The following is a 22,158-nucleotide window of genomic DNA, read 5'->3' as shown; positions in this document are numbered from 1 at the left end:
TTCCACTTGAAGCCGTCTGAAACGGGGAGCGGCTAACGGTGCAGCTTCTCACGCCGCTGAAGCTTCTCTGGGCTAAACGGACGCCAGCAGACACGAAGGAACAGAGGGCGAAGCGGCGCTTCAGCATCGAGGCCACGTGCCGCTTCTCGTCTGAAGACTCCGTTTTTTAGCTGAAACGCCCACGCGGAGCAGCGGCGGCGCTTTCACGCGTCAGTCAGCCTCGGAACGCACCTCGCCGCGTCTCAGGTTAACCGGCAATCAGATTATAGCCGCGACGCACTTAATCCACACACACACACACACACACACACGCGCTAATTCACTGCTCGGCAGGGTTCAACGCGGAAGCTTCCCGCTGCACTGCGGCTCGACCGCGCAGCCAATTATGGCCCACTTTCAGGTACGTGGGGGGGGGACAGCTCCTCTGTCCCCAAACTCGGCGTCGGTTAATAACGCGCCACTCACAATTACACCGGACTGCAGTGACGGCCAGTTGTCGTCTTCGTCACTGTGCTCTGACCCCCCCCCCCCCCTCTGCTGGAGAGACAGGAAGACTTGGGACAGACAAAAAGTGTCTCCGACTCTCCAGAGGAGGGCGACGGACTTATTCAGCAACGAGCGACGCCGACATCGGAACGTCTGCTTTTTGTTTGTTTGCCTCCAGGTGTCTTGACTGTTGCTCCGCCACACGGCGGCGTCGGGGGGGGGGTGAGCGTGAGCGACGGCGGGGTCGCCTGGGACGTGCGAGGCGAGCTGCAGAGGACTCTCCCAGCAGAGACGGCGCTGTGTTTGTTTTGCGGGTGTGTAAATTAGCAGTAATTCGTTTGCTCGCTAATGACGTGGGAGAGCTAATTAGGGCAGCGTCGATGGGTGCACTAATTAGTCTCTGGTGTGTGAACCTAACGAGACCCTGATTGGGAGTGTGTGTTTGTGCAAGTCATGTACCCGAGCAGGCCAAACACTACAGGTCAGGCTACCGGGTGGTGTAGCGCGTTAGCATGCGGGAAGGGAGAAAGACCAGGAGAGTGTGTGTGTGTGTGTGGATCAACACGTGTGTGTGTGTGTCGCACACGCAGCAGGCGTGTGAAAGACGCGACGCTATTCACGCTATATTACCGCTAGCACGCATCATGGCGGCTTTAGAGCCTGAGCAGTGATCGACTTGAATCATGTTTATTCATGACTATCCCGTTATACATCATCCATGGCGGTCCCTGCGCCGCCGTGGCGCCGTGTCGCTCACTTCTTCGCCTCCGCTCCTTTCTCTTGTGCAGCTGCAGAGAAAGAGAGAAACGTGCGTCAGGACGAGAGGCCGTTACGTCATCGGGCTGAAAGACGCCACGGCGCAGGAGGGAGTCAACCTGTGGCGGCGAGGCGTTAGCCGCCGAATGTTAGCTGCACGGCACGAGATCAGTGGAACGGCTGGGGGGGGGGAGCGTTGCCATGCTGAGACCCAGGCCGGGCTCCCACTCATGAGCCCCGGAAGCATACCTCGGACCTCCAGCTTGCATTCCACCTTGTCCTCCCCAAGGTCGTTGGTGGCTCTGCAGGAGTACTTGCCCCCGTCAAAGCGGCTCGGCTTCCTGATGTTCAGCGTCAACACGCCCTGCTTGTTGAGCATCAGATACTTGGGGTCTTCGCCGATGATCATATTGTTTTTCATCCAAACGATCTTCGGCTGGAGAAGAGAGCGTGGAGGAGGAGGAGGAGAAGGAGGGAGGAGGAGGGAAGGGGAGCAGAGCGAGGCGGGGAGAGGCAGAATTAGGTCAACATTTCGTCTTCACAATTTTTCTTCAATTCGGAGGTATTGAAATAATTTGTCTTCAAAGATCTTTGCGCTCCACCTCGTGTTCAAGCTGCAGACGTGAAAACGCACGTCTGCAGCCGAGGCATCAAAATCCTCGCCGACTGTTCGGCGCTCCCGGTTTGACACTCCAAACGCGTTCGCTCACTCTACAAAGCACAAAGGGGGATTCTCCTTTGCAGCAAAGCTAGCAGGGGGGGGCCATCGGGAGTAAATTGAATGTCGGTACAGGTGCTGCTTTGTGCGCCCAATGCTTCCCGAGCACCGGGTTTCTGATGCGCCGACCTTCCAACGGAATCCGTCAAATAGTTTTGGCTCAGTTCTGAGCGGCCGGATGCAGAAACAGAAACGGAGGTGAAAGCATCGTCTCCGGGGTGGATGTCAGAAGACAAACTGGAAATACCTTGGGGTAGCCTCTGACAGCGCAGCTGATGGCGGCGGCGTAACCTGCAACCACAGATCTGTCCACCAGGGGCGCCGTGAACTTGGGAGAACTGCTGATATCCTTCTCTTTGAAGGGTGGGGGGTTGTAGGACAAGCCTGGACGACGGGAGAAGTTGATCACTTATGCTTTCAGAGTGGATTCCAACTTGCTTTATCTGCTCAAAGTACCCAGCTGAGGTGTATTTTTCATATTGTAGAAAATCATTATCAATATAAGCACTGATCGATTGCTAATATAAAGTCAAAGCTAACTCTAATTCATGGGTTATGGATAAAAAAAAGGGTTTGACTTTATATTGACGTTGCTTCCACGGAACCCACACTTAGAATAACGGTAATTGTCAAATTAGTCGGTTGACGACCAGGTGAGTAAATTCATCAACGCAACATCTGTAGCGGCGTCCGGCTGGCGGCAGGTGTTCATTTCCCAGCCTGTCACAAAGCGAGGCCGGTATGAAACGCCGCTTAACACGCCGTCAAAGAACATTCCTGTCGAGCATAATCAGCATGAATTAATTTGCCTTTAAATTAAATTCAAGCGGCTAATCACAGCCGACAATTAATCCGGAGTCGTCCCTCCCATCGTCGCTGCGTTCGCTCGCTAGCGATCGCATCACCGTTTAAGGGACTCTGGCATGATGGAAGGGCTCTTCTAAATACCTTCTATTAACCCCGCGTGCACGAGACGGGCCTGCAGCCACACCCCGCATGGCGGTCCGGGGGGGGTTTCGTTACCTGTTTTCATAATGACGGCGGTCTTCTTGCCGACGCCGGGCTCATCGCCGAGGCCGCAGATGTTCTCGCTGAACACTCGGAAGGAATATTCGTTCCCCATGATCAGGTCGGACACGGTGCAGCTGGGCCGGCGGTTGTGCTCGTAGACCGTGAACCACTCCTGAGGTGAGGGAGGCAGATAGAGGGAGAGTTATTCCGGCTAGCGAGCCGCGTTGAGAAGTTGAGGAGGACGCCATTCGTCTCACGGCGCGCACCTTTGCCTTCATGTCGGCCTTCTGAATCGTGTAGCCGATAATCTCGCAGTTGCCGTCGTCCTTTGGCGGCTTCCACTCCAGTGCGACGTTGAAGCCCCAAACTTCTGCAACATGAACTTGGAGGGGAGGACCAGGCTTTTCTGTTGGGATTGTGAAGCGACAAAGACGTGAAGTCGGCGGGGACTCGTTTGCAACTACGAACAAGCCGGGGCTAGCCAATGAGAAGAGAGCAGGCGAAGTAAAAGGCTTTTACTTCTGTCTCGCTGACTGACCGATGGTGCTAGCTTTTAATTTTTAATTACCACCACTCCTACAGTCAATTGACATGGAAGAGTCTACTCCTTGTACCCTTTTCCCCAGGTCCCTGCCTCAGGGATATTCCCCACTCGCTTTTAGAGGTGGAGAACGGGCAGAGGCTGATTGATAAACCGATCTGTAGCAGCAGAGGAAAAGACAAAGATTCCAGGAAGGGCGGTGAGAGACGGATAGATTGCTAGCAACCCCGCGCTGGCGTCGAACTGACAAACTGAGAAATAGTCTGCTTTGCCTGGATTACAGAGCAGAAGAATGCGGCGTGTTTATCACCAGCCGGTTTGTGCTACGCAAAGTGCAACACAGAAATACTGCAAAACACCGTCATGTATTTGTCATTTATCTTGCTTCCCCGCCGCAAATTACAGCATCACGGCGAGGCAGAGCAACCGTTTTAATCCTCTCCCGCTGAAACAGTGCGGCGACGGAACATTAGCTTAGCAATCAGAGCGAAGGAAGTGGCAGAGTGGCCCCCGCAAAGTCCCAACCTAATCCCAGTCCATGCGAGAATAATCGGGGTAGAGCCCTGCCAAATAATCCACCGCCCACCGCCCTGACCCGGGGAGACGAGCTGGCGTCCACGGTGGCAGCGCAGGAACCGGGACTATCGGAGAGAGGGGACGATTTGCTGCTTTGAGTCACAGATCCAGTATAAAGATAGGAATTATCATTAATTATCTTAGCGCCTCATGAACTATGACGCGTCGACGGTTCCAATCTAGCACAGACCGACCTACGATCTGGATGTGGATGTCGGCGGTGTCCAACGTGTCCTCGATCTGGACGGACAGGGTGTACTTTCCAGAGTGGGTTCGCTCTGCAGAGCGGATGAAGAGGATGGAGTCCAAGTCTCCGGTGCGAGTCCCCACCGTTTTACCGTCCAGGGGAATGCCGTCTTTGAGCCAGGTCACAACAGGGCGGGGCTTTCCCTGAAGAGCGTTAAGACATAGAGGGTGCTTTTAACTGAGACCGGACTGTATCTCCAGTTTGCCTTTTGGCTTCTATCCACAATCTGCAGCTGTTTCTCTCCAACCTAAGACTTCATGATGTTTAAATGATTTAGAGTTAGAAATAAACACGCTGTATTTTTCCCTCTTGTCTGAGGGTTGTGCTCTGCTCTTCCAAATCGAGCATGCAAACTCAAGACATACCAATAAAAAACAAAAAAGTCAGAACGTGACCAAACTTGGACTAACCTGGAAGGGAATGACCAAATTCACCTTCTCGCCCACCAGGGAGATCAGTTTGGTCCTCAGATGGCGAGGAAGGCGGATCTTTGGACGCTCTGTGTGGTGGACATGCGAGAGCCGGAAGAGGTAGAAGCAAAATGTGAGTGGGTGGTACGAGATGTACGAAATGTACTGCATGCTGGGCATTTATGCTAAAAGTTCAAATCATCGAGATATGAAAATTAAAAATGAGGTTATTCCATATTAGTAAGTGGTCCAAAGATAAACCCTAGCGGCATTCCACAAGAGCTAAGACACATTGGTAAACCTAAAATGTGAGAAAACAGTGGCCGTAGTTTCTGACCATGAACGGGTCCGATCTGTCTCATCTCAAAACATCGCACCTACGATCTCTCTCACTGTGACGGCCTGGGCGAGGGTGGCCGGCGGGCTCCGCCCGGCGATGTTCACGGCCATGACTCTAAACAGCATCTTCTCCCCCACTGGGAGACCCTTCACCCTGTACTGGTTCCGTTCCACAGGCGCCTCATTAGCTTGCACCCACTCGTCACCTGAGGAGCAAAGGAAGAGCCGAGAATCAGAATCGATCCAAAGTCACGAGGAAGCAGATAGCTAAAACAAGCTAACTAACCACATGTTTCCAGAATTAAGACTTTAATATTTGCAAGTTCAGAATAATTTGCAAAACAATTAAAACTGTCAAAAAACCAAAAAACACTTATTCAATTAATTCATGCCACAAAATATATGAACACCTTAGTTAAAATGCAAGAACTCTCTATAATGCCTTAGAATAAAACACTAAGAATACATTTACCTCCTTCCTTGCAGTACTCGATGATGTAACCGTCGATGCCGCCAGCTCCGATTTTCTCTGGAGGACGCCACTTAAGAGCGCAGGTCGTGTCCGTCACGTCGTCCACCATGAGACGAGTGGGCTCGCCGGTGGGGGCTGAGAGAGGCGGGAGCTAAATTAACGCATTGATGCTCACTGTGCACGGGATGGGAGGAGGGCTGAGCTCCCTCTAAATGAGCATTGTGCACACCGCTTCTGTTAATTAGCCGTTCTGCTAATGGCAACGCACCAATGGGCATGAAGGGCTTTGAGTTTGTGCTGGGCTGAGAGAGGCCAACGCCGTTGACTGCGAACACTCTCATCTCGTAAAGCACGCCTTCAATCATCTTCCTGGCCTCGTACGCGGTGGACTCGTAGACGTCGAAGTTGAGCTTGGTCCACCTGGACGAGCCGACCTTCTTCCTCTCCATCAGGTAACCTGAGGGACGCGACGGGAACACAAAGTCGGAATAAATGCTCAGAGCGGCTGATAAACAGATTCTGAGCTGCCGTGTGTGAGTCGTGGGGGGGGTGGGGGGGGTACCTTTAACGGGAACGCCGCCGTCAAAGGCGGGGGGCTCCCATGCAATCATGGCAGAGTCCTCGCCAACTGATGTGCATTTGACGTTGTCAGGGGGGTCGGGGACATCTGGAGCGGCAGGTTACAGATTCAAAGTGGAAAGAGGGGAGAGATGAAGGTGAAATGAGGGCGGGCGTGACGATGATGAGGAGTCTTTAAACCTTGTGTTCCTGGTGTTGCTGCGACCCCAATTAAATGATGATTACAAGTAGTGCTGTCCAGAGATTAAAAACATTCGAGCGATTAATTAATTATGATCTGTAATTATCCTCAACTTGAGGAATTTCCACTTAAATTCATCAGATCAAAAGATTGATATTTTAAAAAAAACAGTAGCTTTATAAAGTCAATTATTGTTTTTAACAGACTTGAATCAGAATCATCAGGATAGTTTATTATTCCCAGAGGGAAATTCCGTTCCGTTTACATTCTGCTGTGTAAATACAGCCAATCAGTGTCCACCTCAGGACGTCACTGACTCCACCCACAACCACTCACGCACAAAAAGCCCACGCACAGACAGAAACAGTCGTTAGAGATTTTAAAAAAAATTGATTAGCACGAACAAAAAATTTCACGCGCTAAATATGACTGTAATTAATTCACTGCAATTAACGCAATAATTTGACACCCCTAATTAAAAGGCAGCGGAGGTGCTGCTCTTTGTGTTGCAGAGCAAGCTGTACCATCTTATATATTCACCTCCTCCGAGGAGGGAAGGTTATTGGTTCCCTGCGTCTTCGGATTACACGAAAACCGCCTGGTGGATTTCCATGAAAATTGCCGGGAGAATTTTAAAGAAAGAAAAACGACCGACTGACCCACAACTTTGATGAAGAGGTCAGCGCGGTCTTGTCCAGCGGGGTTAGACACGGCGATGGAGTAGAAACCCTCATCCGCCTTCTCAGCCCCCTCGATGACGAAGCTGCTCAGGGTCTTCCTCGCCTCAACCCGGACCCGTCCCTCGGACTCGGCCACCGCCTGCAACCCCAGAGCAAAAGGAGATCGCTAGAATATTACCGAGGCTTGGAAACCAGCTGATGGGCGTTTGTTCGAGTCCCGTCCCTCACATTGTCTCCTTTCATCCAGCACACAGTCGGGGCGGGCTCTCCCGTTATCTCAAGGTCAAAGCGAAGTTTGTTCCCAGCCACCACGGTGATGGCGTTCTTGTTGCCGGCGCCGCTGGTGTCCAAGTGGATTTTAGGGGGATCTTTAGAGAAGACGTGAAGCGAGGACATCTTCAGGCTGTCCATCTTTAGAGCAACAGTCTCATATCCATTGACAAGACGCCACCTACCCTGTCTGGGGACGTAATCGATCTTGATTTCTAAGGGGCAAATAGAAGAACTAGCGTTTAGATTGTGACGCAATTATCTCATAACTTACAAACGCGACAAGACGATATTATTATTATTATTTCACCCAGGAAGTTGAGTTTTGCCGAGAGAGAAAGCGCGTGGCCGTCGGGGACAAAGGTATAGTCGCCGGCGTCCGAGGGCTTCACCTCGTCAATCGTTAGCTTGTGGGTCCTGAGGACACGTGATCAGATGTTACTGGAGGAGACAACACTCACTGGTGACTCGCAAATATGCAAGGAGAAAAAAAAAACACAGTTGCCCTAGCAACAGGGAAACACACTAAATGGTTTTCACCTTGCGCGACCGCTGCTGCGTCGGTGTATCCAGCCACAGGCGGATCCGACGGAGCGGTTACGGAGAGGAACCCCAGACCCTCCTTCAGGGGTGTGTGTGTGTGTGTGTGTGTGTGTCTGTCTCAGAGTGTGTGTCCAGAGCTTTTCAGATTGCAGCCCATCAACGAGAACATTTGCATCCAAGGACACACATGCCCTCGCTTTGGGAAAAACTGAATTCGTGCAAGTGTGTGTGTGTGTGTGTGTGTGTGCGTGTGCGTGCGTGTAAACCACAACCTCCAACATAGGACGATGTTAAATAAGGCAAAATGAAGATGCCATTTCTGAGCTGCACGTCTTTGGGGCATGCTGGCAGTACCTTCCGACGTGCGTTATTTTGATGCGATCGCCGGGTTGGACTTCAACGCCATGTTTGAACCACTTCCCCGTCACTTTCTCGTCAGACACTTCGCACTTGAACACGGCCTGTTCAGCAGATTTCACCGTGAGGTCAGCGACGTTCTGGAGAACCTGCAGCTCTTTATCTGGAGCAAAGACACCAGCGGGGATCAGCGTGTGCAAAACGCAGTAAGCGCATGTTTACAGCAGGTGGCAATGTGTAGCATGAGCTAGCTTAGGAGAAAGGCTAACAATGGAACAGTTAGCCAAAACAAAATCATAATATCAAAAATGACACGGCTAATTTATTGCTTTTCACGCTCGTCAGGATGCGAAGCGCCAACGTGTGCCGATGTGAGATTTTATTTAAATTCCTGATTGAACAACGATGTCTGAGCAAACTTCACGCAGCGGCCCGTCTTCTGTGACGTCGGGATTCTGCCGCCGTTAGCTTGGACTGAGCGGGATTGTGGACGTTTGGCTGTTATATATAGTTTGCGTTTCTTGTTAAATTAACGTCAAACCTTCAACCTCCAGTTCTGCCTCCGACTCTCCACCATTAGTGAAAACGTGATAAATCCCAATGTCCTCCTTAGTGGCTTCGTTTATGATCAGAATGCGTTTCTTTCCGTCCTTCTTAAACCGGTACTTTGAGCCCGCCGTCTCTCTGTTCAGCTCAACCCCGTCCTTCATCCTGAAAAGGAAAACACGCAGACATGCGTCACCAACGCGTCGGCAGCGAGGAGAGGAAGAAGCGCATGTCACGGCCGTAATGTTCTCCGAGGACGGAGCCTTCATGGATCTCAGGGCTGCGACTCGTCTTTACGACGAGGTGGACGTTCCCTCGGTGGACGCCGGTGAAAACGTAGCGACCCAAACGGGCTCTCCGGCTCACCATCTGACGTTGGCTCCGTCCTCGGACACCTCCACCTCAAACTCCACCTTCTCGCCCACCACGGTGTGGACGTCGTCCAGCAGCTTGGTGATGGTGATCGGAGGCTCTGGAGACAAAATCAAAGCCTTGCGTCAAAGAGAAAGACATCAGAGCGCCGTCGTGTACGCCGTACGCTTCACGGGTAGCTTTGTAGTCCTTCGTGTGCGTCCGCCGCCGTGTGTTGGGCGTTTCCTGAAAAATAAGTCTTTGAAACCTTTTTCAAGAAGAGCAGCACTGACTCCTGGACTCCTAATGAATGCCACCAAACACACCCCGTCCGACGGAGGACAGTCTCCTGAGGTGGTGGGCGTCACTTTGTGGAGCCGCATGGCGTGATGCTCGCCGCTCTGCTAGCCTCTGCTATTTGTCAGCGTCGGCCGCCATTCGCCCTCTGGACGTCTCAGTCACAGCAGGACGACAGCGATACGAGACAAAGGGTTAACGGGAGCAGGTGATATAAAAGCGCTGAAATGAACCTATGACAAACACAGATGCATGATGGGAACGGAGCTGACAGGACGACATCCGTTTACTGAAAGCCGACCCTGAAACGAGGCTTCCGCCGAAGACGGCGACTCATACCTTTGACAAAAAGCTCCGTGAAGCACTTCTCCTCGCCGACCACGCACTCGTACGCGGCGTCGTCAGGCAGGTTGCACTTGTTGATGGTGAGTTTGCGCTTGTTGCCCACGCTCTCAAACAAAAACCTGGAGGTGGGGGCATTACACGAGGAGGATGGAGAACAAACGGGGGGGGGGGGGGGGGGGGGGGCAGGGAGGTGAAGAAAGGGGGGAGAGTAATGAATAATGGTGGGGCCATTGATAAAACGCCGCTACCCTCTTCAGTAAAACGCCACGAGGAGCCTTTAAAAGGAGCCGGGAGGAGAGCAGCTCAGACACCGAGGAGATCTCAGCGGGCTGGAGGGCCCGAAAACCAGCATCTCCATCAGCTGTTAGTCACGTCCCGACGTCAAACCCACGCAGCCGTGGTTACCACCTGAACGGCGCCGCTTTGCTCACTTGGCTGACGGCTTGATTTCCTGTCCGTTCTTGAACCACTTGACCTGCACGTCGGGGTCGGCCACCTCCACCGCGAGCTGGATCTTCTTGCCCTTGTCCGCCGAGTAGGCCGGATCCAGCTTCCTCAGGAACGCTGGTGGGGGAGGGGGAGTCCCGTTAGAACCGTTCAACAGGAACATCGTGTCACCCGGCAGGAAGTAGCTGCTAACAGACGCTCCACCTGCTGTCCCAGCATGACAGTCTCCCCCGCTGGTCTCCCCAGCCCGCCACCTCCTCCCGCCTCCCCCCTCCGTCTATCCCCTCACCATCGCTCTTCTTGGGCTCCACCTCCTTCCTCATCGCCTTCAGCCTCTTCAGCATGCCCCTGAGGTCTGTGATGCCGTACTCGATGGCGATCTTCTCGTAGTCGCAGGGCTTGGCCGCCTTCAGGATCTCCCACACATCCACCTCCTCTTTCACCTCCTCTCGTTTCTTCTCCCTGAGCGCGAACGACAACGAGATCGAACCCAAGCCGACCGAATTCTCATCCGGGACGTGGAACATCTTTTACCTTTTCTTGAGCAGGGCGCTGAAGTCGAGATCGCCCGCGTCCTCGCCCGCGTCTCCGCTGGCATTAAAAGAAACAAAACAGAACGCCAGGGATTATCCGAAAGCAACGCGTTCCCTTTAAGGCCCCATTAAACAGGACTATAAATAGACACAGAAATTATGTGACGTTGACAAACCAGCAAAGACAACACGGACAAATTCATGAGCACATTGGAATTGCAATGAATGAGTTCCTGCAGTGGAAGCGTGGCCTTCATTTCATCCGATATTCGGATAGACGCAACAATCGGATGAGCAAAAACAAAAATAAAGAGCTTTAGACCGACTCTGGGTTAAAAAAAGAGTCTTAGATAGAGTCGTAACTTCACGGAAACACACTTGCAGGCAGGATTATATGTTGACAACCGGATGGAAGGCGAGAAAAGTGGCCACGAAGCCCCCGTTCATCATTTATTACCGTCCCGTGTTCTCGAGTCATCGGTCACCCTCAACAAACGCCCGCGGAGCGGAGCGCTTGTTTTGCGAACGCTTCTGGCGGCGCCGTTACAATGAGCGGTGTGTTTTCCCACCGCGGCCGAGGCTCATTGAACCCCTCAGCCGCCTAGATAAATACCAATAAATTCAAAGCCATTCCGGGGCGATTGTGTCCGTCCCACGGATGAACGGTTCATCCAAGGATGACATCCGTCCACGCCGTCCTCGTCATCCGGCTGGGAGTAAATTCTCCCGGGCTGAAAACGCTCCCATTTACGGGATGAGGCCACGGTTGGGTGAGCGTGAAAGCAACGCTGGCCATCCGCCGCCGCCACGATCGGGAGATTTCCCGCCACTCCGGTGAGCGGGAAGGTTCTCTTTCACGTTTCTTTTCCACTAAATCTAGACGCCGTTTCACTAACGCTGTTGTGGTGAAGCCATTGAAGTGGAGAACACGTGAAAGTGGGGAACGGTGGGCGGGGGGGTTGCTATAACGAGCACGCTTTCATGGCGCCGAGCGTGTGCGTTGAGAGCAAAGGGCTCATCTCTCGCATTAGCCCGATATCAGAAACGTTTCATGTGGATCGAATAGTCCGAAGCCGAAGAGGCGTGAAGGCGCCGTCTACTCGCACGCCATCGAAGGGAGAACGCAACGGCCGGCGCCGTGTTGTGACAGTGACACAAACCGATGCTGATGCAGAGCGCTAGGCAAGCGCACCGCGACTCAGCGGAATTCCCTCAGCGTGATGCTAACACTAACGCGCGGCTAACAAGCTGAGAAAACCTCTTCGCTCGCTGTGAAGTCACCGTGACTGATTTTAAAGTCATGATAATGAACCGGCGGCGGCCAATAGCTGCACTTGAACGCACCACGAAGACCACATCATCAACCCAACAGCATCCCGCCACCCGATGACGCATTGCGGGCCAATCACGGCTCAGCGTTTAAAAGCCTCGTGACGTTCCTACCTGACTGGAGCTCAGTGGGCGGGTCCTCAGACAAGGTAAGAGACCTTCAGACGGCAGCGACGTTTTTTTTTTGTTTCACGCAATGTCTTCCGTTTCCCTTTGAAGCCTCCTCAGCGGCCGACCAATCAGCAAAGAGACAACATGAAGGGGAAGGAATAGCCCAAATGAACCAGAGTGAGGGTCATAAAGGATCCTTCTACGTGTGCGTTTGTTTAATACACCTGGGTATCCCACAGGAAGCACGATGTCCTAGGCTTACTGTCAGGAAGCCGAGCTGCCCGACCGCCACGGAACCGGTGTCACAATTTATTATCTCTCCAGAAACACATTTGACTTTTAAGCGACTTTTCATTTATCGCACCGCCATATCAGCGCTCTGCAAATAAGCACGCCGACGTGCCGTCTTTCTTGTTGTACTTGAGCCTGTCGCTCTAATGAGGGAAGGAAATTATAATTTTAAACGCAGATTATTAAAACGGCGACCCGGCGCGATGGTGGCGTCTGATTCATGGTCAGACGCGGGGAAAGCGGGGAGGCAGCGACAAAAAGAAAGCTTAATACAAAAGCTGCAAATACAGTCACAGGAAGCGTAGAAAGACGCGCTTCACACCGGCAGAAGCAGACACGGCGACAGGAAGTGAGGGGAACGGTGAGGTAAGAGAAGGAGGAGTCCCCTCGGAGACCTCCACCGATGTACCTGACGAAATACGTTAGAAGCTAAACCAGGAGGGAGTCCAGGTGGAGGCGCGGGGGGGGGGGGGGGGGGGGGAGTTGTGTTGGGGCGCGGAAACTCACGATCGCTTGAACGCCTCCAAGATGTTGTCCTGCTGCTCCTCCTGTACGGCTGGAACCAAGAGAGACGGAGACGGAGACGGTGAGGTTGATCCGTTACACTGCGGGCCCGAGCCGCTGAAGCATAATGAACCGCCGACCTCATCGCGCCAGTCGATGACGGGGCCTAATGCGCAGCGCCGCTCGCCGAGTTATCGGCTGACAACGCTGGTTATTTAATAACGGCGAACACGCCGGATGGAAGATGACAATAATGTGATTGTGCGCGTCGGGCCTACCGTCCACGGAGACGTCGAACGTGCAGCTATCGCACTTGTCTTTGGAGGTGACCTCGCAGCGGTAGCCACCTGCGTCCCCGTCCACCACTTTGACGATGCTCATCTCGTAAGTGTAGACCTGTCAGAGTGGGCGGGGCGTCAGAACACTCGATCAAATTAACATCAGCCTGCCTATGGAGAACGCCGCCGTGCTCGCAGTCTGTTAGCGTAGCTGCTAATCTCTGGGAAGGCTACGATGACACGAACCTTGGAGTTCCGGTCATAGGTCTCCTTGAACTGCAGGTGCTTCCCGGCTTTGCTTCCCAGATCCAGCCACTTCCCCTTCAGCCACTTCAGGATCGGCTTCCTCGGCAGCGTCGAGGAATCAACTTTAGCCACGAAAGTGGCGTCCTTGCCTGCGATGAAAAACGGTTAAGTGAAGTAGATTAAGTGAACCGGACTCGGGATCGTTTCGCCGGACCTTTCGTCACCGCGGCGCTCGCCGGCTTCAGCACGAACAGGCCGGTCAGCTCGGACGTCTGGGAATCCTCGCCTGGCACATGATCTGTGATGGAAGTTAAATAGATCAATCAGGGGAAGGATTAACTTCCTGATCAGATGGAATAGAAGCCCGGCATATGCTGAAATGTTGATCCCGGCTACATTGGGCGCTCAAGATCAGCACTGGACAGCTCCATAGGTAGCCGGCTATATATGGAGCTCTCCAGTGCTGATCCTAAAGCTGAACTTCAGCACTGGACAGCTCCACAGGTAGCCCGCTATATATGGAGCTCAGGGTCAGCACTGGACAGCTCCATTTTGAGACGAGATTCCTCACAATTTACCCCGGTAAAATACAGAGTCGCCTCCGGCTTAGTTTTCTATTTACAACAATCAAACAATGAATCGAGTAATGGAATAATGAATTTAATGATAATTGAAAGCTTCCTTCAACTTTAGCGGAAATCATTCGGGATTTATGGATCCCTGGAATTAGATTTGATCAAATATTCTACCCCAGATGACTAAAATAGTAACACATCCATCCAGCTGTAAAACACACGACTATATATAGAATTTATAGTAGTGATCTCTCAGTTATTACTTATTCAGGATTTCATGAATTTCTCATCAGAGCACAGCAAGATAAAAGCTCAGAGTCTAAGATATGGACTTTATAACCAATGGACAGCTGAGTCGTCACACAGGTGGGTCTAGATCTAGACCCACCAGACAGGTGGGGTTCATCTCATCTCCTAAAACACTCGACCTGATGTTTACTGATGCACAGCTCTCAAGGTTACTCCAGCAATTAATTTTAATTAATCATCTTCAGGCGCAGCGATTGAACATGAACATGCTATCAATGCTCTATGTGGTTACAAGGTGGGTTGATTCTGGATAAAGAGACTTGGATTTAGAATTATTATCCCGGAAAATAATTTTCCAGCGGATTTTAGTTTGCACTGATTTCCTCTCTGCTCCAGGTAAATAGGACACAGTTGAGCACAGCGTTCTGTTTATCTAAATGTGTTTCTCCTCCACGAACAAAAGCACCACTCTCTGCTCCAGTAATGATTCCTGAGCTGCATCACATCCTCCTTAAATTTACATTTTCCCATTAAAAAGGGGGATAAAAAAAGTAAACAAATAGCAAAAACAGTTTTCTCCCTCTGAAGCTTTCCATTTTGAAACACCTTTTAATTGCACTTCCTTGGAACCAATAGCATTGGCCGGATCTCTTAGCCGTAGTCAGCGTCCGTGATGTTAGCATCATGCTAACGCTGCTATCAAAACACTTTTCCAGCAGTGGCTGAAGGACAAATGTGAAAGACTCATTTGCATTTGCTGATTTAAGGATACCCCAGATAAAAGAGGAAAGTTAAACACACACACACACACACACACACACACACACGCACACACATGTATGCATACATACTGTGTGAACCTTAAATTAATTATTAGTTTCTGTGTCTCATCTCTGCCGTGGGTGAGGAAGATGATGGCCATGATCATACTTATTCAGATGAAGATGATTGATGGACAGCTATGTCAAAGAAGTGTTTTTCTTACCTGTTGAGCGAGAGGAACATTGTTAGCAGCTTTTATTGCAGTTGCAATGCGAGATAACGCCACGTCATGCAGGCTCTTACCAGCAGGAGGCGCTGCAGGCGCATCTCCCTTGGTTTCTGCGATTAAACAACATTCATGTTAATTTATTTGTACAACCTCATTTTGTGATATCGCAGGGCACCAGCAGAAGTGTGTTTGGATATTCGCAGCTGACGTGAACTCGGCACCGAAATCCTCCGCTAATAAGTTAATAATGAAATATGCGTCCGTGTGATTGGTTCATGGATCGTAAAAGAAAAACCGCACGAGACGTCCACATTTAAGTAGAAAGAGGCAACGGAAGGAAACGGCAGCAGCGCAGTACTTGCTGTGCCCTATAGGGGTCGCCGGTGGCTGCAGAGAGGCGCGGTTTATACAAACAGAGAGAAGGAGATAAATATAAGTAGGTTTTTACAGAGATCATAGGAAATAATTGGGCTTAAGAGAAACTCGGAGACGGGCAGCCTGAAGACAAAAAACTCTTTTGATGGGATAAGTACATCAAAGTTCCAGGATTCCAGATCTGGGTTACTTTAGCAGCTCGGGGCGTCTAATGAGATGCCAGATTAGGCACGACTTCCTGTCTGCCAGACGCGCTGAAGCGCACAGCTGCACGGGAAGGATTCGATCGTCTCTATCCGGGCAGGTCCACGCCCTCATTGGGACCTCGGTTCAGACGTTAAAAAGGTCCGGGCGTCCGTCTTTGCTGGGGAGGTGCGGTTTCGGTGGACGAGGTTGTTTCAGCCCAACCGCAGACCACGAGCAGCAAACCGCTAGCGTGTCCCACGAGCCTGCTTAACGGCGGGTCTAAGATCTGGAGGTTTGGCCTGTGCTCTCGTCTGGCACAGTGGGCTTGGCAGACCGGCGTGGCGGGAGGGGGGGGGGGGGCACACTTCTATTTTGGATCAGGCAGGGATCCGTTAATGTCTCCATCGGGATCTGGGATTCAGCCAGTAAAGGTTTTCTTCAGGCTCCCCACAGGGGCGTCCGGTCCACCGGCCTGATCAAATATAAACTCTGATCGGTTAATCGGCGCTGGATAAGCGGTGGAAGACGGAGGTTTTAGCGCCAGACCGTCTCTCCGGAGGTGAAATGACTCTTCACTGGGACGAATCCGAAGCCGCCGGTGCGGAATGATCGGAATAAAGCGTTCCTTATGAAGCTCGTTTTGCTGCGAAGGTCCCGACGGAGCGCCGTTTGTTACCGGAGCGACTGCAGATCAATAGAAGATGACAAATGAGAGTTTGGGCGCTTTCGGAAGAAAATTACTGAAATGACTCAGAAAGGCAACGTTTTACGAGCACGCAGGTAAAAGCCGTAGCCGTGACAACCCCAAACCGAACAGAGTCAGCGCTCCCAAACAATAAACCGGCAAAACAAATGTTCCGACACGCTAACCGGATCAAACACCTCCAAGAGCCGGAGGAGGTTCGTCTCGCTCAATTTTAAGAGAAGGTAAAACAAAAAAGTGCACTTCTGAGGTGCAGCATTTGTATTTTGCTTCCCCATTTTGGACCCAATTTAAATTCTTACAATATTCCACTGAAAACCACAAATGTCAGCGAGCTGGTGGAGAAGTCACGGGATGGTCGCGGTCGGTGCGATTCATCCTCTGGGGAGTCCGATTGTCTGTCGAGGTGTTTACGCCTGGTCCATCGGGCTGACGGAGCGCCATTAGTTTTCCTCGATTATCCGGAACGTTAAGGACTAATCAGACGCCGGGATGCGGATCAAAGGAGACCCTCGGGTTTAATTAAAGGGCCAATCTGCAGCATCGCGATCACGGAAGGTTCCTCTGCCGGGGCTCCACTTTGTGATTGAACTGGATAGGGGAACCGTCTGGAGCAGCTTCTACTCGTCAACGCCTCCTTTACGTTGCTCCGTCTCCGGCTCTTCCTCAATCACATTCCCGGTCATCCTGCTGCCTGGGATGATCCGGGTAACGGTGGCCCCTGAGCCCTCTATACCCCCCCCCCCCCGCCGGAGATAAAGCTCGGCTGATGGACACTCATCTCCCCGGATCCATCGCCACCATCGCCATCGACACTTCGACGTTCCTGTCCGGCCCGGATCATTCCAGCCTCCCCGTCTTCCACGTGTTGTTTAAACGGATAATGTCTCTCCGTCCCTTCTTCCTTTTCACTTAATGCAAATCTCCACACTCAGCACTTTTCCAACCCGCTGTTTCTTTGTCCTACTTTAATTCCACTTTGTTCCAAAGAGGTGGGTGGGTGCGTTGGGGGGGGGGGGGGGGGGGACTGAAGAAAGATGGAACGCCAAGAGGTGGGAATCTAAAACGGGGAGGGAAGGAGAATGAGCCGGGCCAGCGGGATCAAGGATGGTGTGAAGCCCCCCCATTAAGAGCCTCGGGCTTGGGTTCTCCACGAGATGAGATGAGATTTATATTTACGAAACGGAATGCGAGACGCTTCCTGAAACAGGAATGTATTTACTCGGTTTCTGCTGACCTGGTCGTCGCCGTAAATCCTTTAAAGGCGTCGCTTTAATCGCCGGGCGCCGTAATTATAGGACTTTTATTGCTAAAAGCTTAACGCTAATATGGCTTTAAACTTGAGGGCTGTAACGCTGCACAGCGGCGGGGGGGCGCCAACCTGGTTCCTGCCCCAGACCTACAGCGTGGCGTTCCGTTTTCAGCTGCTCCGGTAGGAGAGTTGAGGCGTTCATCCGGGCTGCACCAATCGGGGTCACGCTCAGACAGGAAGGGGGCCGCCAGGGCCCCGGCCTTCGGGTTAACGCGTCTGCCGTTGCCGTAGCTCACGGATGTAGAGCAGCTTAAAGCGACTTAACGTATTCAGCCGTCGTCCGACACGAGGATCCGGCAGGAACGGAACGACTCCAGAGACGCATTCCTCGAGCAGCTTCAGACGGATCGCCTCATAAAGAGGCAGCTGCTCGGGGTCGGCATCGAAACGCGGGATCAGACCAGAAAGGAATCGCTGCCCCCCCCCCCGCCCCCCCCTTGTTCAGCGATGAGAGGAAACGGTTTCAAAGATTCAAACGTTCGGTTTTGGCCCGACTCCTCTCGCTCAGCCGGTCGGGCAGGCAAAGGAAGACTGGGAAATGTCAAGAGAGATTAGCGAAGCACATTCCGCCGAGGTTACCCTTCAAAGGCGGAACGGGAACAGAGAGCGAGCGAGGAAGGGAAGAGACGGCAGAGCGACGCCGGGATGAAATGCTGCTATTTGTTTTCCACCGTGTCGCCGTTTGGGAACAAATATCCTTCCCGATAAATATCCCGTCTGCGCATCGACGGCTCGTCAAGCTTTTCACCACCGTAACCACGACGATGTTCGAAAGATAAAAACGAGCCACACTTTCACGCTTTTTGTAGTCCAAAAACAAAAAATGCTTGATTTTTTTCCCCCACCGGCTTTAAGTCTGTTGTCATAGCAACACCCTGAGGCTTTGACTAAAACCCCTTCACCAGCTTTAAAACAATGGCTTCCATCCCATAATGTTCCCGTGCGAGTATTACAGTAAATAGAACTGGAAGTGAGAAATGTTTCTCCTCCGCTCAGAACAGCAATACCTTACGCAAGCTGATGCTATGCTACGCTAGCATAGCGCTGATTTCCATGCTTATTTCCTCTATTCAACAGGAAATCCCTCGACGCCTCCAAAGCAACTTAATCCCGCTTTACAAGCGGCTCCATTATTGTCTCATTGGGGGCCGTGTGGCACGCCGCCGCCGCCGCCGCTCCGACCACGTGATGGAGAAACGTTCCTCTGACGTTAGATTCACATTAAAACGCAGAGCTTTGGCACTGCGGAGCAAAAAGAAGATTAATAGAGCGCTTTATTTATACACCTGAATGTGTGGATGAGCATCCACGGTATTATTGGCCCTTGGCTGGCGTCCACGCCGGGGGGCGGAGCCTGACTGATGGAGTTTCAGCGTTTTACGATGGGATGGAGGGCGATGCTGTCGGCACAATCAGGGTACACTTAAGCCCCCCGAGCGCCATCAGTCATTCCACGGGTTGATGATTGATCGGGCGTCGACACGCCGGTTAGTTCAGGGTTCTATTTTGGTTTATTCGTATTCCGGCGACCGGCGGTTTCCGTGTTAAATAATAAGACCATTTTACTGCCGCATGGATTCAATATTCCCTCACCGCATCCAATCGGGAGGATCCCAGCGATTCCTCCGGTTTGGAAGAAGCGGGAATGATCAGTTATTTGAACACGCTGGTGATTTGAACTCCTCGTTTCCCATACGCAGCCTTGAACCCGCCACTTCCTGTTTTCCCGTCCATTTCAATAAAGTCATTTAAATAGAGGCCGATTTCAGATTCTTTTATTGCTCTGAGATCCTTTAGAGGTCACGAATAAAGCCCCTCCCCTCCCTGATTAACCTGTAAAGGAGGCAACACGCCGGGCTGCCGTGATGTCACGGCCACGCATCACACCTGTCGAGGCCCAGGAGGGGAGGATTAGACAAGCGAGTGCGGCGGACGTGAAGGACGGGGACGGCGGAGGGTCCTAGAGACCAAGACAAGAGTTATGACTTGTTTGGATTTCCCCGCTCCTCACCTCGCCGCCTCCTCGACACGTGAGGATGAAGATTTATAGAAGCAAGAGGGGAGGAGAGGGGGCGGGATCAGTAATGGGGATGGAAGAGGAACGGGATTTTATGGCGCCGTTGTAAACGGAGGAGAACCCGGAGGGAACTCATACGGACGGGGGGAGGACACGGAGACGCCACGCAGAAAGGCTGCAGGTCCTCCAGGTGTTCCTGGCCACACCCCCAGCCCCCACCCGGTGACTGTGACGGACGCAGGGCGCCTCAGCCGGCGCTTCTGCACTCGAGGCCTATTTTTGTGGCCGTTTATTGAGATACTTGCTTCATCCGTCTTCCACAGCTCCGCGAGTCCATCGGCCGCGGAGACACATGAGACGAGAACAGCTGATCGACGGGGGCAGAGGACGAGAGGGGGCAACAACTCGATGGGTGGAAACGCAAGAAGAAGAGCCTGAGAGACGGCGCTAATGTGGTGTCGAGAAAACGATACGGGTGACGTCAGGACGGCGGGTCGGAGACACACGGGTGAGGGATAAAGAAATGTAGGGACGGAATGACCCCAGGATGGACAATAAGACAGGGGGGACCAGGGTCAGACAGGGGGGACCAGGGTCAGACAGGGGGGGCCAGGGTCAGACAGGGGGGACCAGGGTCAGACAGGGGGAACCAGGGTCAGACAGGGGGGACCAGGTTCAGACAGGGGGGACCAGGGTCAGACAGGGGGAACCAGGGTCAGACAGGGGGAACCAGGTTCAGACAGAGGGAACCAGGGTCAGACAGAGGGGACCAGGGTCAGACAGAGGGAACCAGGGTCAGACAGAGGGGACCAGGGTCAGACAGAGGGGATCAGGGTCAGACAGGGGGAACCGGGGTCAGACAGGGGGAACCGGGGTCGGACAGAGGGGACCGGGGTCAGACAGAGGGAACCGGGGTCAGACAGGGGGACCAGGGTCAGACAGAGGGGACCAGGGTCAGACAGAGGGGATCAGGGTCAGACAGGGGGAACCGGGGTCGGACAGAGGGGACCGGGGTCAGACAGAGGGAACCGGGGTCAGACAGAGGGAACCGGGGTCAGACAGGGGGGACCAGGGTCAGACAGGGGGACCAGGGTCAGACAGGGGGGATCAGGGTCAGACAGGGGGACCAGGGTCAGACAGGGGGAACCAGGGTCAGACAGGGGGGATCAGGGTCAGACAGGGGGGACCAGGGTCTTGCATGCTTTACAGGAGGAGCCCAGGTCACCGTGTCGGAGGTTGGATGTTGAAAGGGGAAGTGTTTTAGGTTTTATGCCCAGTTTGTGTCTTTTAGCACAAATATCTTAATTTATGCAAGAAATCTAAAATTCGACCCCCCCCCACACACACACACACACACACACACACACACACACACACACACACTAAAAGATCCGCTAATCTTCTCCTGCTCGTAAAGTTTCATTCGACTTTGATGAGCAACATTTAACGAAACAAATTCTATATTTACAGGTATTTAAAATCAGATTTTGGGGCTCCTGTCGTCACGGCGATCCCCGTCTCGCATCAGCATCCCTCACCTTGTTGCTGTTTTTAAGCTTGTCCCCCATAAAATAACCACATCTCATCCTCCTGTAGCTCCGAAATGTGGACAGTAAACGCACCAGAGACCTTCAGGGACCGTGAAGGTGAGTTTATGAAGACACGGGCTTTTAACGAAGTCGTAAACGCTGAGACGCTCGCCACCTAATGTATAAATACAGATCTAAGAACCTCCCCCGTTCCCCTGAAGCGGCGTGAATGGGGGGGGGGGGGGGGGGTAGCGGCCCACCGTTTCTTACCTGGCGTCTGAGGCTCAGGCATGTCTACAGTGACTCCTCTGAAGCGTCTTCCTCCCTCCTGGTCTTCCTTCTGCCCGCTCCTCCTCCTCCTCCATCCCCTTTTATCACCTCAACACCCCCCACCTCCCTCTCTCTCACACACGCACACACACACACACACACACACACACACACGCACACACACGCACACACACACACACACACACACACACGCACACACACACACACACGCACACACACACACACACACACACTCACACACACGCACGCCACCAACAAGTGGAACAAGGTAGTGAGAGGCCTCAACTGAAACCATGTCGCTCTGGGGAGGAGAAGGGAACTGCAGGGGGGGATCATCAGCTCGTCAGGCCTGATCGATACCGATAGGTAGTCGGCTATATATGGCCTGACGAGCTGATCGAGAGACGCATTAAAAGGTGGGACAGATGTTTGATATCTTATGCTGTCACCATTTGGCATCACAATGGCACAGTGGTTAGCGCTGTT

The 22,158-nt window shown here is 52.5% G+C and overlaps 1 protein-coding gene across 1 annotated transcript; it reads right to left on the bottom strand.

Moving 5' to 3' along the window:
* Positions 1 to 1,157: 1,157 nt before the first annotated feature.
* Positions 1,158 to 21,716, bottom strand: mybpc2a (myosin binding protein Ca). The gene is made up of 28 exons (XM_068750382.1): positions 21,652 to 21,716; positions 15,334 to 15,369; positions 13,659 to 13,742; positions 13,445 to 13,593; positions 13,199 to 13,316; positions 12,924 to 12,972; positions 10,687 to 10,743; positions 10,442 to 10,614; positions 10,137 to 10,269; positions 9,700 to 9,824; positions 9,079 to 9,184; positions 8,708 to 8,877; positions 8,164 to 8,329; positions 7,577 to 7,683; positions 7,452 to 7,481; positions 7,225 to 7,364; positions 6,976 to 7,135; positions 6,119 to 6,223; positions 5,825 to 6,013; positions 5,557 to 5,691; positions 5,123 to 5,290; positions 4,746 to 4,834; positions 4,283 to 4,478; positions 3,238 to 3,377; positions 2,984 to 3,143; positions 2,208 to 2,344; positions 1,492 to 1,678; positions 1,158 to 1,274 (listed from the first exon to the last, which is right to left on the bottom strand). The coding sequence occupies exons 1-28, from the start codon at positions 21,671 to 21,673 to the stop codon at positions 1,240 to 1,242; spliced, it is 3,366 nt and encodes a 1,121-aa protein (XP_068606483.1). The 5' UTR covers positions 21,674 to 21,716; the 3' UTR covers positions 1,158 to 1,239.
* Positions 21,717 to 22,158: the final 442 nt, after the last annotated feature.

The sequence above is a fragment of the Brachionichthys hirsutus genome, chromosome 16 (assembly GCF_040956055.1).
Source record: "Brachionichthys hirsutus isolate HB-005 chromosome 16, CSIRO-AGI_Bhir_v1, whole genome shotgun sequence".
NCBI classification, from domain to species: domain Eukaryota; kingdom Metazoa; phylum Chordata; class Actinopteri; order Lophiiformes; family Brachionichthyidae; genus Brachionichthys; species Brachionichthys hirsutus.
The sequence above is the reverse complement of the archived record's forward strand: the minus strand, read 5'-3'. Positions and strand labels throughout refer to the sequence as shown.

Bases quoted from the DNA above. Each gene is read 5' to 3' on its own strand.
- mybpc2a (XM_068750382.1), bottom strand. From the start codon at position 21,673: ATGCCTGAGCCTCAGACGCCAG. The intron at 8,330-8,707 runs GTTTGACGTTAA...TCTTTGCTCCAG, and splicing joins GGCAGAACTGGAGGTTGAAG to ATAAAGAGCTGCAGGTTCTC. The intron at 6,014-6,118 runs GTACCCCCCCCA...CGCGTCCCTCAG, and splicing joins CGGCGGCGTTCCCGTTAAAG to GTTACCTGATGGAGAGGAAG.